Source organism: Eubalaena glacialis, chromosome 19, assembly GCF_028564815.1.
Source record: "Eubalaena glacialis isolate mEubGla1 chromosome 19, mEubGla1.1.hap2.+ XY, whole genome shotgun sequence".
Lineage (NCBI taxonomy): Eukaryota > Metazoa > Chordata > Mammalia > Artiodactyla > Balaenidae > Eubalaena > Eubalaena glacialis.
The window spans coordinates 8,293,061-8,309,045 of record NC_083734.1 but is presented as its reverse complement, the minus strand read 5'-3'; the positions used below and the strand labels follow the sequence as shown (position 1 = coordinate 8,309,045).

The 15,985-nt window shown below is 48.3% G+C and overlaps 1 protein-coding gene across 1 annotated transcript in view; it reads left to right on the top strand.

Annotated features, from left to right (window-relative positions):
* The first annotated feature begins 3,156 nt into the window (after window positions 1-3,156).
* The window catches only part of GLP2R (glucagon like peptide 2 receptor), a 47,269-nt gene continuing 34,440 nt past the window's right edge, over window positions 3,157-15,985 (top strand). Inside the window, exons 1-4 of the mRNA XM_061175925.1 lie at window positions 3,157-3,350; window positions 9,732-9,819; window positions 11,768-11,872; window positions 14,423-14,544. Coding sequence (XP_061031908.1) covers window positions 3,162-3,350; window positions 9,732-9,819; window positions 11,768-11,872; window positions 14,423-14,544 — 504 coding nt within the window. The 5' untranslated portion in view covers window positions 3,157-3,161. The remainder of the gene's footprint in view (window positions 3,351-9,731; window positions 9,820-11,767; window positions 11,873-14,422; window positions 14,545-15,985) is intronic.

The window sequence follows — 15,985 nt, the reverse complement described above, 5'->3', positions numbered from 1 at the left end:
TGTAGCATAATGTCCTCAAGGTTCATCGTGTTGTAGCAGGTATCAGAATCTCCTTCCTTTTAAAGACGGAATAATGTCCCATTGTGTGGATACACCGCAATTTGTTTATCCATTCATCCACTGATGGATAGATACTTGACTTGCTTCCACTTTGTGGCTGTTACAAAGGACGTTGGGTTCTGACGGAAGTCCAGGGTGGTTTGGGTGAGTGTCTGGGTGAGACTGCCCCACCCTTGCCTTTTGCTTTGGGCCTGGTCCTCAGGCTGAGGCCTGCCCAGCTCTACAGAGGAAGAGACTGCCGCTGAGGACAACTTCTGGCCCAGGGACTCTGAGAGGCTCAGGTCTAGGCAGCCTGCTTCAGGGCCTGAGTGCTACGCAGAGGGGAGGGGGGCATGCACCCCACATGGGTGCATTCAGCACCACCCTGGGGCCTCCAAAGCTGGCAGGCAGAGGCCCTGGCATATTGTTGTAGGAGAAGGGCGGGGGCGGGGGGGAGGCGAGAGAATGGTCACATCCCAGGTCTCAGGGGAGTCCCAGGGATGGGCGGCCAAGTTAGGGTCCTTGGCTTCGCACAGGAAAGAATTCGAGAGCAAGACATAGTGAAATGAAAGCAGGTTTAGGTTTATTTAGAGGGATACACATACCATAGGCAGAATGCGGACCTTCTCAGAACGTGAGAGGGCCTTGGGCTGTGGGGTGGTTAGTTTTTATGGGTTGGGTAATTTCTTATGCTAATGAGTGGGAGGAATATTCTAACTATCTTGGAGAAGGGGTGGGGATTCCCCCCCCCCCCGCATTGGGGCACCGCCCACTTTTTGGCTTCTTATGGTCTGCCTCGGAACTGTCATGGCGCCAGTGGGCGTGTCATTAACATGCTAATATATTATAATAAGCATATAATAAGGCTCAAAGTCTGCGGGAAGTAAAATCTTCCACCATCTTGGTCCTAACCAGTTTTTGTCGTATGCTCAACGGCTGTGTCATTCTTTTAACGGTTGTGCCCTGCCCCCTTCCCTCCTGTCTCATTATCACTCATGCCCTTGCCCAGGGGGCACTGCAGGAGCGGTGATGCCGAGGAGACTTAAGCTGCTTCTTGGGCAGAGGACACTGATGAAACAGTGAGGGCCAGAGGAGGGTAGCAGAAGTTTCCACATGGCATCTGGAGCACACAGGTTCTCCATCCCATGTTAGACACCTCCAAAGACCCCCAGATATAATGGAGAATATGCCAGCCTGGGCAGGTAGGAGAAAAAGGCCAGTGTCATTTGGGTCCATATTACTCTGTCTGGACTTTCCTGCTGGCAAAGACCGAGGACTGTGGTCTGTGCTGTGGGTAGCCTGTGAGCTGTGTCTTGTTTGTCCTGGTTGCCAGCCAGTCTTGTGGGAAGAGGAGTTACCTCGTTTTATCACTAGATGGCATCCATCCAACAGGTTGGGAAGTCGTGTGCAGTCCCCCAACCCCTGTCCCTTCAGAAAAAGGATGTTTTTGAGAAAAAGTTCAAAGAGGTTAGATAGAATATCCTTATCAAACAGGCACTGTCTTTGCCAGCAGGCAACTTGGGGGATAGTCTGTAAAGTGCATCGTAGACTAGCTTTACAGCCCCACACAGGATCAGAGCTATCACGTGAGCAGTTTTCCTCCTCTCGGTCACTTCATCCCTCTCTCTGCTGTCCCAAAGAGATGAACACATGGATGCCAGAGGTCACATCATTATATGAGTCCATCTGGCGGGGAGTGGTGTCTATGTTCATTATGAGTGTTTTACTTCTGGCATTTAGAGTCTTGCCACTTTTTTTTTTTTTTAAGATTTCCAAGGATTTCCATTAAGTGACGCTCACCTGTTTTTCTCCAACTGTTCAGAATTCACTCACTTGGGTAAGTTAACCAGGTTAAGCTCCTCTGGTTCAACTTATTGGGGGGAAAAAAAAAACCCTAAATGGAAACATGGTCTTCCTGTCTCTTGCTGACCAGCGTTTCATCCAGTCAGGACATCTTCTGCTGCGACTCCAGTTCAGGAGGCTGGAAAGACTTGGAAGCGGCTGCCGGGAGCTAGACAGGGAGGGGAGGGAGAGAAGGGCCAAGCAGAGCCTCTCAGAGACACAGTGCTGAGCCTACTAGAGAAAAGGAACTCACCTAGAGGGTTAGGGTCAGATATGGCACCTTACCAAGTAGCTGTGGTCAGGTGACTGGTCAGAAGACCTGGGTATCCTGGCTCTGCCATTTACTTGCTGTGTGGCCTTGGGCAAGCCACCTAACCTCTCTGAAACTCAATGTTGCAGCTGTCAAGTGGAGAAATAATCATACCCTCACAGGGTTATCGTGAGGATGAATGAAATAGGATGCCAGGCGAAAAGATTTTATATATATGAGGTGTGGTGAGAAAGTACACACACGTTAGTTGGCAATAGTGGATCATGGGTTCTGACAAAGGATCTGCCAGGTGGACTGAGCAACCTTTGCTCGCAACAAGTAGGGGCAATCCAGAGGCGTGCACATTTTTGAATTTTTAGGATGTTGTTTGGCTGTTGTGTAGCAGGAACTCGAGGTGCTGAGTGAGGTTTTGCTTCAGGCCCTGGGTCAGGAGCTGCTATCTCCTGGGCTGGGCAGCTGTCTTTCTGGAAGTCTTGGCATAAACAGGGCCCAGAGGAGACTCTGCCTTTGTGGCTGGGCTCAGCCCAACCTGGACAAACTTAAAGCCTTAGCAAGAATTGTCCCCCTCACAAAGCTGCCCACCTCAGAACTGGCTAGGGGCCCATCCTCCCTGCCACTGGTCCTCAGCAGCTGGAACCCAAGCCGGTCCCACCCTGGTCCTGTGCACAGAGTGGGGCTTCGGGGGTGGAACCCACTGACCGCTTTGCCTTTTCTCCTGAGCGGCCTCTGTCCAGGAAGTCCTAGGAGTACAGCTGACTTGGGGGAGGTCTGGGAAAAATCTCCTTGCCTTTTGGGGGGGCCAGGGCGGGGGATGAGTCGTCACAGATGAGAAACTTTGGAGATTTGGTAGATGGCTCTAGACTGGGGCAGACGCTCTTGGGGCGGCGTCCAGAGCGTTTGTGCAAACATTTTTTCGCCGTAGGAAGAGGAATGCAAGAGGAGGCCGCCTGTGGTACATCTTGGACCGTTCAAGCAATGTGCCAGCACTTGTGACTGCACAACGAGGAAGATGAGGCCGGAACTGAGCCGGGCAGGGCCCAGGAGTAGGAGAGTGGGACCCCTGCCCGCAGCCCACACACTGCCCACGGGCATCCCTGCCACCCGGGGGGCCAGGCCTCCCCCCTCCCCTGGGAAGCGGGCTCTCTGGACCCCTGCGAGGCCCTTCCTGGCCCTGCTGCTTCTGGTTTCCATCAAGCAAGTAAGAGCCGTTTGTATTATTATTGTTACTGTTATTATTATCAGTTGTATGTATTTTCTGACTGTAGAAGCACTTCAGGCCTCTTGTAGGCAATTTGGAAAATGTGAAACAGTATTAAGACAATAACGATCAACCATAATCCAAGCATTCAGAGGTAATCACTGTTCATATTTTGGCATATGTTCCTCAAATCCTTTTTCTGTGCTTTTTTTTTTTTTACACTGCTGGAATTAGGATGCAGAAAACATTTTGTATCCTGGTCTCCCCTTTACATCATGTTATAAGCATTTTCCCATGTCAGCGTAAACTCTGCAAAGAGCATTTAGAACTCCTGCATGTTTCCTTCTTTCCACTTTCATCATTCTTTCAGGTTTGAGTTATTTAAATTGAATGGGTGAATTTTTTTTCCCCTTCCTTCCTTCCTTTCTTCCTTCCATTTCTTCCTTCCTTCCTTCCTATTATAAAAATACAGAATGCTCATTTTTTACAAAAATAAACTTACCGAATCCAGAGAAGCATAAATACAAACTACACATCACTGTAATCCCACCATCCAGAGATCACCCTCATTCACATTTTTTGACTCATACTTAAGACATTTTTCTACCATTTATTTACATATAGTTTTTTAAAACAAACATAGACTCATCCTATAAATATTTTCTTGCAATATGCTTTTTTTCTTAACAAAATACACTAATATCACAAACTAACACTTTCATGAAACAGTTACTATGCCCCAGGTCTGGTGCCAGGTCTGGGGCCCTTATTATCTCATTTCATGCTCTCAGCAACCCTGGGAGGGAGGGTCTCCTGTTAACCCCATTTTACAGATGAGAAAACTGAGTCTCAAGGAGGTTGAACTTTTTTACTACATCAGAAAATGTAGCTCCATGGCATGATGTTTAAGGTCGTTAGGGATGTATCATAATGTATGTAACTATCTTCTTTAGTTGGGCATTCTTGGTAGCTTGTTTTATTCTTATCCAAGGAGACGAGACCTTTGCCCCTTCCCTTTTAGAGGTTCCTTTTTTATACCGGGCCACGATGTGAAGGAAATTCAGTTCCATTCACCTGAGTAAGGAAGTGTCTTGAGAAATGCTTCTCTTCTTCCTTTGGTCCATGGACAGAGTTAGTCTCTGTTTGCAGCCTCGGAATTCTGAATGTCTGCTGCTCCCATGGAGGGAGGGCTGGGTGCCGGCTCTCATAAGTGTTCACCTTATCAGACTTTCTTTGGTGCTGGTCCAGAACCAGACAGGCAGAAAACCCCTACCAAATTCTCTATATCCAAGTCCTCCCAGAGGCTGGCTTCAAACCCTCACAAATGGTAGATGTGAGCGCAGACCATGGTTTCATGGGATTCTTGCCATGGTGGCTGCCTCTCGTGAGTGACCAGAACATTCCTGAGGGGACGTGGCCTGGCCTGCCACCTGCCCCGGGACTTACTTAGTGGCAGGGCCGTTGTTGGGAGAGTTGATACAGGTCTCTCACCCTTGCTTCAATTCTCTATCTCATATTCAAACGGAGTATATTCAGCTAATTGCCTGGTTTTGTTCACCTCCTATCCACAACCATGTGTCAACTATTAGGTACCAAGCTCTCCTGCAGCACTTGGCATTTTATCCTAAATCATCTTGCCCAAACCCGCACAATGAGCCTATGAACCCATTTCACAGATGGGGAAATTAAGACTCACAGGAGTTACACAATCACCTGCAATGGTATAGCTTGTGAGCAGTGGAGCCGTCGCACCTACCCCCATCTATTTGCAGTCCTGTGTTCTTTCATCCCCAGCATTCCTTGGAAGCTGTTGACATACGAATATTTCTATGTGACAACAGCAGAATCTGCAGTGCCTCAGGCTGGCTTATGACGCTGACCAAGCCACACCTTGGTATTTTCATAATTGATAACGTGCCTGTGAGCAGTGTCCCCTCCCCGCCTCTGCCACCCCGTCTGTTTTCAGAACCTCTTCCCTCTGTCTGTCCTGTGGTGTGTGTATATAATCCTGAAGACCCTCCTCTTGGTTACCCATCTTAAAACCCATCTTTCTCCAGATGTTTATGTTACAAGGCTTTGCATAGATTGCCACGATGAGTTTTGCTCATCGACGCTGGCCCTGCATGGATATAAATGACCGCGATGTATTTTTTTGGCTGGAAGTCTTCATAAAATTCACTTAATGAGAAATTCTCAGGGATAGTTTAGTTTCTAAATTCGAGCTGGGAAACGGTGCTATCTTCTCACTTCTCCTCCCCCTCCCCACAACTCAGTTAATTAGCAGTTGCTTTGGCATCAAAAAATATAAACTCTCTAAGGCTGTTTAAGAAGTGAATGTGTGGCTCTTTCATACTTTGCTGATGAGAGTGTAAAAAGGTGAATATTTTTAAATAAAAATTATTTTTTTGGCTAGGATAGATAGTTTGGCAGTACATTGTCAAAACCTTTTAAGAATGTGTAGTCTATGACCCAGAAATTCCAATTCAGAGAATTTTTCCTAAGAAAACAAAGATGTGCTCAAATTTTTAGCTGAGAATATTTTCATTACAGCATCATTTATATTACCAAACATCTAAAACAATGTAGATGTTCAATGCTAGAGGATTTAAAAAATAAATTATATCACATTCATCCATAGAAAATTATGGAGCTCTTAAAATGGTGTTTTAGAAGTGTAGTTCTTGAAATGGAAATGTAGTCACAATATATCTTCTAGTGGGAAGAAAGCCTACAAAACAGTATGATTTCCTTTTGGGTTAAAATGAAAAAGAAAAGAAAGAAGAAAGAAAAAGGATGTATGTGAGTGCAGAGAAAAGAGTCTGGAAGGAGATGGTTATTTCTGACTAAAAAGATTAAGATTCCATCTTCTCCCCTTTTTGCTTGTCCGTTCATTTTTATTTTATTTACAGTGAAGTCTATTCCTTCAGTAACAAAGAATAATAGAAGTTTTATTTTTTTTTAATTTTTATTTATTTATATTTTATTTTTGGCTGTGTTGGGTCTTCGTTTCTGTGCGAGGGCTTTCTCTAGTTGCGGCGAGCAGGGGCCACTCTTCATCGCGGTGCGCGGGCCTCTCACTATCGCGGCCTCTCCTGTTGCGGAGCACAGGCTCCAGACGCGCAGGCTCAGTAGTTGTGGCTCACGGGCCCAGTTGCTCCGTGGCATGTGGGATCTTCCCAGACCAGGGCTCGAACCCGTGTCCCCTGCATTGGCAGGCAGATTCTCAACCACTGCGCCACCAGGGAAGCCCTAGAAGTTTTATTTAAAGCAAGTCAGCAGCGGCTTTTCCCCCCTTTTCCTTACTCCCTTCTCAGCAAAGTGTGTTGTGATGCTGGTTGCCCATGCAAGGAAGAGAGGAATCGAGATCAAGCTGAACTTTTCCAGTTAGAAAACATCCACTCGTCATTACTTTATTTGGATTTGGCTGTGATTGAACTTGGATTTGCCGCCTGTGTTTTTGGTGTCGTTAGAACAAATACCTGGGAAGACAGTCTGAGTCTGTCCAGCTCTTCTAGACTGACCGGATTCAGGGCTTCTTAGGTTTTATTTTTTTCTTTTGACCATGGCTATTAGTCATGGCAAAGAGCAGGGGGACAGGAGAATGTTAGTCCAGGGACAGCTCACTATACAATTGATTTTATTATCTCTTCCTCTGCCGGGTCCTGGTGGATATAAACAGCACTTTATCCAAGAAAGGGTCTTTCTTTGGTGACGTGGAGGAATGTGGAAGCTGATGATTTGGTTATCAACATCTCTGCTGAATTTGTAAAAATAATATAGTCAGTTATGGTCCCATTAGGATGTGTATTTCTTTAAACAATGTGTTCTTATGTTCCATTGTGCCTCTTGGGCCATAACTGAGAGAGAGATTATTACTGGAGATTTAAAACTCACTGGAAACTGAAACCAAGGGATAAATGCCAATTATTTCAGCATCATTATCATCATGATGACTACTTATTGGCTAATCCCATGGTTCCCAAATTGTGTGCTAAGGTGCCCCAGGGCACCGCTGTGAACTCGCAGGGGTGCTGTTAGATATTTTAATTTTTTGAGGGAAGCAGCGCTTCATTATTATTATCCATTCCTTTGGATGATATTGTATCTTTGCAAAGCTGGGCTTCTTTGCAGTTGCTGTGATAAAAAGCAAGCACTGCACAAAAATCAGTGTGGGACAGGAGCACAGGTGGTGATGGCCAATCTGATTCTCAGGTCTGAGACGTTTTACAATCCCCAGCAGACACTAAGTTTGTTCGGGCCTACCTACTTAATTAGTGGAACTTTAGATATTTCTTTTGGCCTGGGGATGCTGTGGAAAAATTATCGAGACACGAAAGGCACCGAGAGCTGAGAAAGTTTGGGCACCTCTTGTCCAATGATGGCCATACTAGCTCTTCTTCAGAAAGTTGGCTGTGTGATTCTCTGGAAAAATTACAAAGCAGCTACTCACAGACCCTAATGTGAATGCCATGAGATTGGGCAGGGGGGCATGGTGGGCAGAGGAGGGAGGGGGTAGACAGGACTAATTACTCAGGAGGTAAAAACTAGCTATCTGTGGGGCTCATAGATGGTTTTTGTTTGTTTGTTTCGTTCTCTCTGTGTGTGTGTGTGTGTGTGTGTGTGTGTGTGTGTGTGTGTCTGAATGCCTTTTGGTGGACTATCTCCCCAATTTACAATAGCCCCACCATCACCTGTCCCACCTCATTCTTTCAGGTTACCTACCTGGCCCAGAAAAGCACTGAGTTTGTTACCCCTTGTGAGAGGAGACAAAGCCACAAAGCTGACTGATTTGCTGGGTGATCTTAGCCCAGATCACATATTTAACCCCTGCCGGGTTCCTCCCAGCCCCCTCCTCGCTCCATCTCTGAGCCTCTGTTTCTCTAGCTGGACAATGAGGGAGAAAGAGGACAGTAGCCCCTGTGCTAAGGGCTGGTGTTCAGAGATGAAGGGCTAGCTCGGCCCTCCAGGAACATACGGGGTGGTGAGCGAGATGAACGTGTGACCCGCCGATGCCAGTACAAAGTGATGGGTTGTGTGTGGGGTCCTGGGGCACCGCGGAGGGTTACTAGCTCCAGGCTTCAGTGAGAGATGTGGCCGAACGGGACCAGCGGCCATGAGCTTGAGTTGAGCATTGACACATGAACAGGGAGTGAGCCAGGGGAAGCGAGTGTGGAAGGGAGGTGCCGACGGGAAGGGCAAAGATCCCAAGTCATGGGAGAACAGGATGGGGGTTGAGAGACTTGGGACGGGTGTGGCTGAGAAGTTCAGTCTTGAGTCAAGGGGTCCTGAGGGGAAGACTAGGCAGGGGAGCCCCCGTTCTCAGGTCAGCCCTGGGGACCAGTCCCCCTAGAACAGCATGGAGGGGGGACGTGGCACCAGTGAGGAGGTGAAGGGAATGGGAGGCCGGCTTGGAGAGGAGAGAAACGCAGGAGGACAGACTCCGGTGCATAGGTGGATGTGGTGGGGGGGGGGAGGGGAGGAGTGGGGGACGACTCCTGGCTTCTGGTTTGTGGCTGAGAGGACGATGGTGCCAGAACTGAGCCACTAGGGTAGGGGCCTGTTTGGAAGCAGAGGATGACAGGGTGAGACTGTCACCCGACTTAGGCCAGCTGCTTGTATAATCACCTTATCTTTAGCAGACGCTGAGTCCTTTAGGGCAGAGACTGTGTCTTGCCCATCTTTGTACCCCCTTAATTCCTTCCTAATGGAAAGCCTGGCACACAGTTCTCAATTAAAATGAGTAAATTGAAGAAGGGAAAGCCCCTTTAAAACCAAAACCAATGGTTCAGCTACACAATTAGAAGTTGTTAGACAACCCAATTATCTGGAAAGCCCCCCAAAATGTATGCTGTATATCCAAGGTTCTATGGGATGTTGGAAAGAAAAAAGATCCCGAAGCCTCGGTACAGTAGCAGAGCATCTGTGACCCAATGTCTTCAACTCTGGACCCACAGCCACCTGGGCGGGACAGCACAGGCCCTGCAATTGTTCTGGCTCTTCTCTGACCACCGTCGAGCCCTCTTAGTGCACTGCTCCCCTCTTTGAGATCCACAGAGTCTTAGAAGCATGCAGCTATTCTTCTGGCTGGTTGTGAAACGTCAGGATGGGCACATTGCGTCCTCTTGAAATGTCAAGCTCATTGAAGATTTTGAAAAAAATCTTTTGTGTTTGTTTCAAACCCAATATGATTAGATTATGGAGTGCATGTAAAATGTGTATGTATCTTGAAGATAAGACATAAGTTACCAAAGAAATTGTTTCGAGGTGCAGGCCATTATGGACTCATCAGTGGGAAGGTTTGAGAATCATGGTGTGAGATGATAACAAGGCCGCCTCTGTGCTTGCTGCTAACTGGGGGTCACCATGGTTTTCTCTGCTCAGGTTACGGGATCTCTCCTTGAGGAGACAACTCGGAAGTGGGCTCAGTACAAAGAGAAGTGTCTGAGAGACTTACTCAAGGAAACTTCTGGTAAGTACATGTATCAGTTATCTATGGCTGTATAACAAATAGCCCCAAAGCTTAGTGGCTTAAAACAGTAATAACAATGATTTATTATCTCTCACAGTTTCTGTGGGTCAGGAATTCAGACAGAGCACACTGAAGATGGCTTATGTCTGCTCTACAATGTCTGGAGTTTAGCTGGAAGGCTCAAAGGCCAGGGGTTGGATTCATCTGAAGCCTGGTTCACACCCATGTGTGCTGGTTGATGCTGGGAATCAAGCTGGGGCTGTTGGCCGGAACACTTCCATGTGGTCTCTCCATATGGCCTGGGCTTCCTCACAGCATGGTGGCTGGGTTGCAAGGACAAGCATGACCAGAGGCCACGTTACCTTTTGTGACCTTGCCTTGGAAGTCACTTCTGCCATGTTCAGTTGGGTCAGACAGTTAGAAAGGCTACCTGCCTCCATTGTAAAAGATCATGCGAGATGGGATATATATGTGTGTGGCCATCTTTGATAAAAGCCATCTGTCACAGCACACTGACCACCTAATCACATGACGTGAGCCACTGTTGTAGATTAACCCAGGAATCTACTGTGTGTTGAGGGGGGTGTCCTTCAGTCTCCCATGGTGTTAACACTTCTCTTATCCTGGTCTACGTTAGGTTTAGAGCATTCTAGCTAATAGGTTAATAGTTTGGTCAGCCCACAGCCTCTCCTGCCTACATGCTGACTCTTTGGATACATCCAGATTCTATTTTTCTTTTTTTTTTTAAAGAAAAGAAAGGAATAAGGAGCCTTGGCCCACTGCCTCTGAGACTGGGGACTGTGGATGAAAGTTGCCTCCTCCTTGTTCTCCTGGCTTCTTTCAGATCATTTCATTCAGGGACCCGGAGGTTGACAGGACACTATAAACTCTCTCTGCCTTTTCCTGACCTGAAGGCAGTCCCAGCCTCCAAGCTATGCCCTCCTCCCTCTAAATAGTCCTTCAGCCAGGTGGGTGGCCACCAAGGCTTGATTCATTACAGGAACCACTCCCACCTAGAGGAATATTGCTTTCTGAGGTCAAAATAGGGCAGGTCCTCCTGATCAGGTGCCACGCTTTGGGCAGCTCAGCCAGGTGAGTGCCCACACACTGGGTGCTGACACTTGGCAACCAGATCCATAGGGTGCCCCGAGCCAGCCCAGAATCCAGCAGATCTGCGCTTGCAGGGTCCCGATACCAGCAACCTGGCTCTTCACCCTGAATGGCCCCCAAGTTCTAGCTTAATAGGGAGCCAATGGTAGGAAATGATGCTTGGTAACCAGGAGTGAGGAGCTTGCAATACGGATGTTTGGGGACCAGCCTGAAACCCCTCATTTGACTCTGGGGGCCCATAAGGGTGGGGCTAATGTCTGTAGCATCTCATTGCCAAGTGCCAGGGTGTAAATCATACCCTGAGCTTGAGGTGCCCAAATATTTCATAATGATCATTGGATTAGTCTTCAAACAGAGAAGTCTGACCAGGTAGTGCTTGCGTCAGGTACACATGACCAAGAACCTGGGTCCTGCAAATCCCCTTATAGCCACTGGTCATTTTGCACATTTCATATTAAGGGTGTTCCAGGATCTAACTGGTGAAGGTTTGACAATTATTTAGTTAATTATGGGACAGAAGATGCTGGCTGAACATCCAAGTGTCCTCCTGACCCTGAGTTTCTGTGAGAGTTCAGCTCATGTAAAGTAAACCAAAATCAGTGTGACGTGCACATTGACATAAAAGACTGGACCACCGCCAGGGGTCAAGTTGGGTAGACAGAGCCACAGTGCGGGGCTGCATAAAGGATTCCTGTCCTCTCCACGTGGTTCCTCATCCTTGACCCGTCTGGAGAGTGCGACGCCCCTTGCTGGTCCCTATGCAGCCTACACCAGCTTCTGATGCCAGGGAGGTGGGTTCTGGGCTCCATCAGTTTATTTTGTCCTCTTCTTTCTGCAGGCACGGTTTGTAACGGGACCTTTGATCAGTATGTGTGCTGGCCTCATTCCACTGCAGGAAATGTCTCTGTTCCCTGCCCTTCATACTTACCTTGGTGGCGCAAAGGTAATAAGTCTTATTTTACCAATTTCTAACGCTTCCTTTATGGCTGGTCCCTCCTGGGCAGACCAGCCAAGGGGCGGTTAGCAGAAGGCTCCAACCAGGTTCTTTTCTCCAGCCCTCTTCTCCCACGAAAGGTCTCCTTCTAAGCTGTCAGTAACACATCTTCCTTTTCCTCTCTGCTTCTTCTCTTGTCTTCCTGCAAGTCTTCTGTGTCTGGAGGTTCTGTTTATATCAGAGCCCTCTTTTCTTTGAAGAGCTGAGAGTCCAAGTCTGGCTACCACAGACTTTGCTGCAGTGAGAGTAAGAGTTATCACCGTCATGGAGAGGAGAAAGAGATGCGGAGCAAGGCTGGGATGCTGACATCCATGCGGTTTTTGCTTCTCAGAGGGAGAGGAAGGCCATCAAGACTACCCTTGCAATAGCGTTGGGACGAATTGGTGCTTTTCAGCCCCATGGGACTTGGATGGGGAATTTTACCCTTAGCTTGCTCTGAAGTGACCCTTACTTAGAACCCACCTCCACCTGCCCCAGCAGCCCAGCCTCCTGGTTGTGTGCTTTTGGACGGGTGGGGAGTGAAACAATTCAAATCTAAGAACAGACCGCTATTCTCAAGGAACATCAGTGATTACAAAGTTCCAGGCCAAACAAAATGAGAATGGGTTTCTTTCTTTCTTTTTTTTTTTTTTTTTTTGGCCACACCGCGCGGCTTGCAGGATCTTAGTTCCCCGACCAGGGATCAAACCCAGGCCCTCTGCAGTGAGAGCATGGAGTCCTAACCATTGGACCGCCAGGGAATTCCCGAGAATGGGTTTTTGAGAAGGCGAGATGGTGATATTTTGTACTTAATTTCAGCCCAAGAAATCATCACATCAGTTAAAATTTGGTTTCAATATTTTGATGCCTTCAGTGCAAAGAGAGAGAATTTCGAAGGAAGATGCATTTCTGGATGGGAGCAGTAGTGACATATTCTATGGAACCGTCATCTGGGGAAATTCAGTGGGAATTAGCCCAGAAGGCCTGAGGATGTGAAGCTGAAGGGAAGATACTAGAGAGTTTGCTGGACCAGCGGGGTCAGTTCAGTGGGGGAGGAAAGAGCTTGCTGAAGTCAGAAGCCCTAAGGGAGGGCTTTATACTCTGAGACTTTGGGAAAGTTCCCAGAGCCCTCTAAGCTGTGGTTTCCTTGTAAAGTGAAGTGAATAACAGCCGATTCTTAAGGGCATTTTGAGGCATGAATGGGAAGGCACACATTGGGTCCACCACACAGTAGGTGCTTCGTAAGTGGGAGATGAGGCCGAGCCCCACCAAGGCCCCACACCCCTTGGATTCCTTCAGGGCTTTAAGGACCCGAAAGTCTGCGACTCCTTGAGGGCACATGGAACAGATCAGCATCGCCCAGCTCTACCGTCTACCTGTTCCTTCCCAAGAGCTAAAAACACAGGTCGATTCCACTTTAAGAGAAAAAGTGATCAAAAATCCAAACTTACAAAGAAGTTGAGTTAAAGGCCTTTTAAAAAAAATTTGGGTTCTGGGCTCCTGAAATGTACTCAAGGGAGTGTGAGTCCCAAAAGGTAGGAAGTTACTCTTCCCCTCGACATCGTGTGCATCGAATTTTTAGAATCCAAATGGGGTGCCTGATGTCAAAGGAGGACGTGGCACGAGTGGAGGGATTTGGAGAAGAAAGGATGGAGCAGAGTTCTTGCGGATGAGATTAGAGGAAGGAGCATTAGAATATGAGAAGGGAGAGAATATACAGGCACAGAAGACTGACCACGAGGCTGGGACCTGATCGCGAAGCAAACTGTGCTTTATGCTACAGGCTTTAAACTCCCCTCTGTAGAGAAAGATTATGTGGAGCCAGTGAAGGTGTTAAGGCATGAGAAGGACATCGTAGCGTTTGTGGTTTGGGGAGATGAGGCTGGTAGCCTGTGGTTGATGAACTGAGGGATGGAGGGGGATCGGAGAGGCGAGTTTGGAAGCTCCTGCAGTGGTCCAGAAAAAGAGAGGATGAGGATGTGGATACAGGTAGAGGCAAGAGGTTGGGAAGAAGAAGAAAGAGTAAAGAAAAATATTGGAGGTAGGATAGTCAAGACTTGTCATCAGAAGCAGGAATTGAGGGACAGAGAGGGGTAAGGCGCTGCCCAAGGCCACAGAGCTCATAGGTGGCAGAGCTGGCTCGGTCCAGCGCCCTGTCTTCTTCATGGCACACGGCCTCTTGGGCATCAGGAAGCCCCAGGTCTGCATCTCCCAGCTGGGCCACACCTTGGAGGGCTGTCACATCTCTGAGTCACGAGGGACCGTTCCAGCTCCGGGGACTTTGGGTAAACACAGCAGACATTAACGGAACATGGTTTGTTATGAGATGTAGAGGCTTCCGTGTTTTTCTTTCCATCCTAAATAAACAGCAAGGATGCTATGAGCCCCCAGAAGGGGAAGTGAAAATTCCTTTTCCCTGGGATTTTCCACAGCTTTGCGGTGAGGATGAGGGCCTTCCCACGTGCTCGGGGAACGGGCTGCATGTTCTGACCTTTCCCCCAGAGCTGTGTTTACTTTCAGAGAACTCCGCAAGGGCCTACAGATACTGCCTTTCTCAGGGCACTTGGCAGACGCTGGAGAACTCCACAGATATTTGGCAGGACAACTCCGAATGCGCTGAGGACCACAGCTTCAAACAAAAAGTGAGTCAGCTGGGCTCGGTGAGGACGGGCCCTGGGGCCCAAACCAACCTCTGCCGGGGTCCCCGCAATAGGGGCCACACAAAGAGCCCGCCCCCAGTGCGCCTGCCCCAGACTCACCTGGGAAGGTCCTCCGTCACCCAAAACAGCAACCCGGACGGCAGCCACAGAATCTCTTCTGCTGCTGGGATGACATGTGAACCTCTCAAGGAAGGCGCCCCAGCCTCTGTGCTTGCTGTTCCTTCCGCCTGGAACACTTTCCCCAGCTCTTCTGTGGCTTCTCCTTCCCATCAGTCACATTTCAAGCTCAATGTCTCCTTCCAAATGAAGTCTTCCAAGGCCACCCCATGGAGAATGGTCTCCATGGTCACTTTCTACCATTCCCCCCAGCCTTTACAGCACCTGTCACTCTCTGACATTCTCTGGCATCTGCCCCCTCGTAGAATGTAGACTTGGTGGTGGCAGGAGACAGTGTGTCCTGAGGGACACACACCTAGCAGCCGGGGTACAAGCTCAAGGCCAAGGGCCTGGCAGCCCGACTTCACGTCCAGAGTCTTTGCTCCCTAGCTGTTTATACCCCACCCTTCACTGCTCTGTGCCTCTGCTTCCCCGTCCATCCCCAACAGAGTGTGTTTATTGCATGTACCGTGTGAGGGTTGAAAGAGTTGACAGACATACAGTTCTCTGGAGAGAGCCTGACCCCTCGTCACCACGACGTAAGTAAGAGTGCTGGCTCCGTCACCAGGATCCAGCCTGTTTGCTGGGCAGTAAATCATCATATCATGTCTGTGGTTCCTTCCCAGTAGGAACTGGCCCATCCTTGGCTCTCTTGTCTATCACATCTTCCCATGAGGCATGAAGAACCTTCCATCAGATCCTCTACCTCCGCAGGGAATTTTTTCTCAACCTCTTTTTAACTTTATTACTTGAGTTGGCAGAAGTCCGTGTTCCCTAGACCATGTGACAGGTCACACCTCTTAAAGGTATTAAAATCATACCTGTGGTTGGGTTGGATTCAGCTTATCTCAAGGATTTGCCTGACTTTTCTCACAACACCAAACTCATGCTAACTGCGTGCTGTGAACTGGGCACTTTGTATATATTTCTTATCTTCCCTCCTGGACGAAGCTGCTTGAGAACAATGACAAAGTCAGAGTTATATCAGAATACCTGCCACCCCTGGCCTAGTGCTGCTAAAGGTGCACAAAAGCCTTTACATACAGTGGGCACTTAGTAAATATTGAATGAATGATTTCACAGATTCTGAGTCAGTGGGCGTGTGGTGGGGGTCTAGGTGTCAGTACTGGTGGGAAAGCTCCGCAGGTGACTCTAAAGAGACGGGAAACAGAGGTGGTGACAAGGAATTCACCAGCAGGTGTGAGATGCCTGCTGCTTGCTCTGGGCTGAGGTCTGCCGACAGGGACAGCAAAGCAAGATGGGAAAA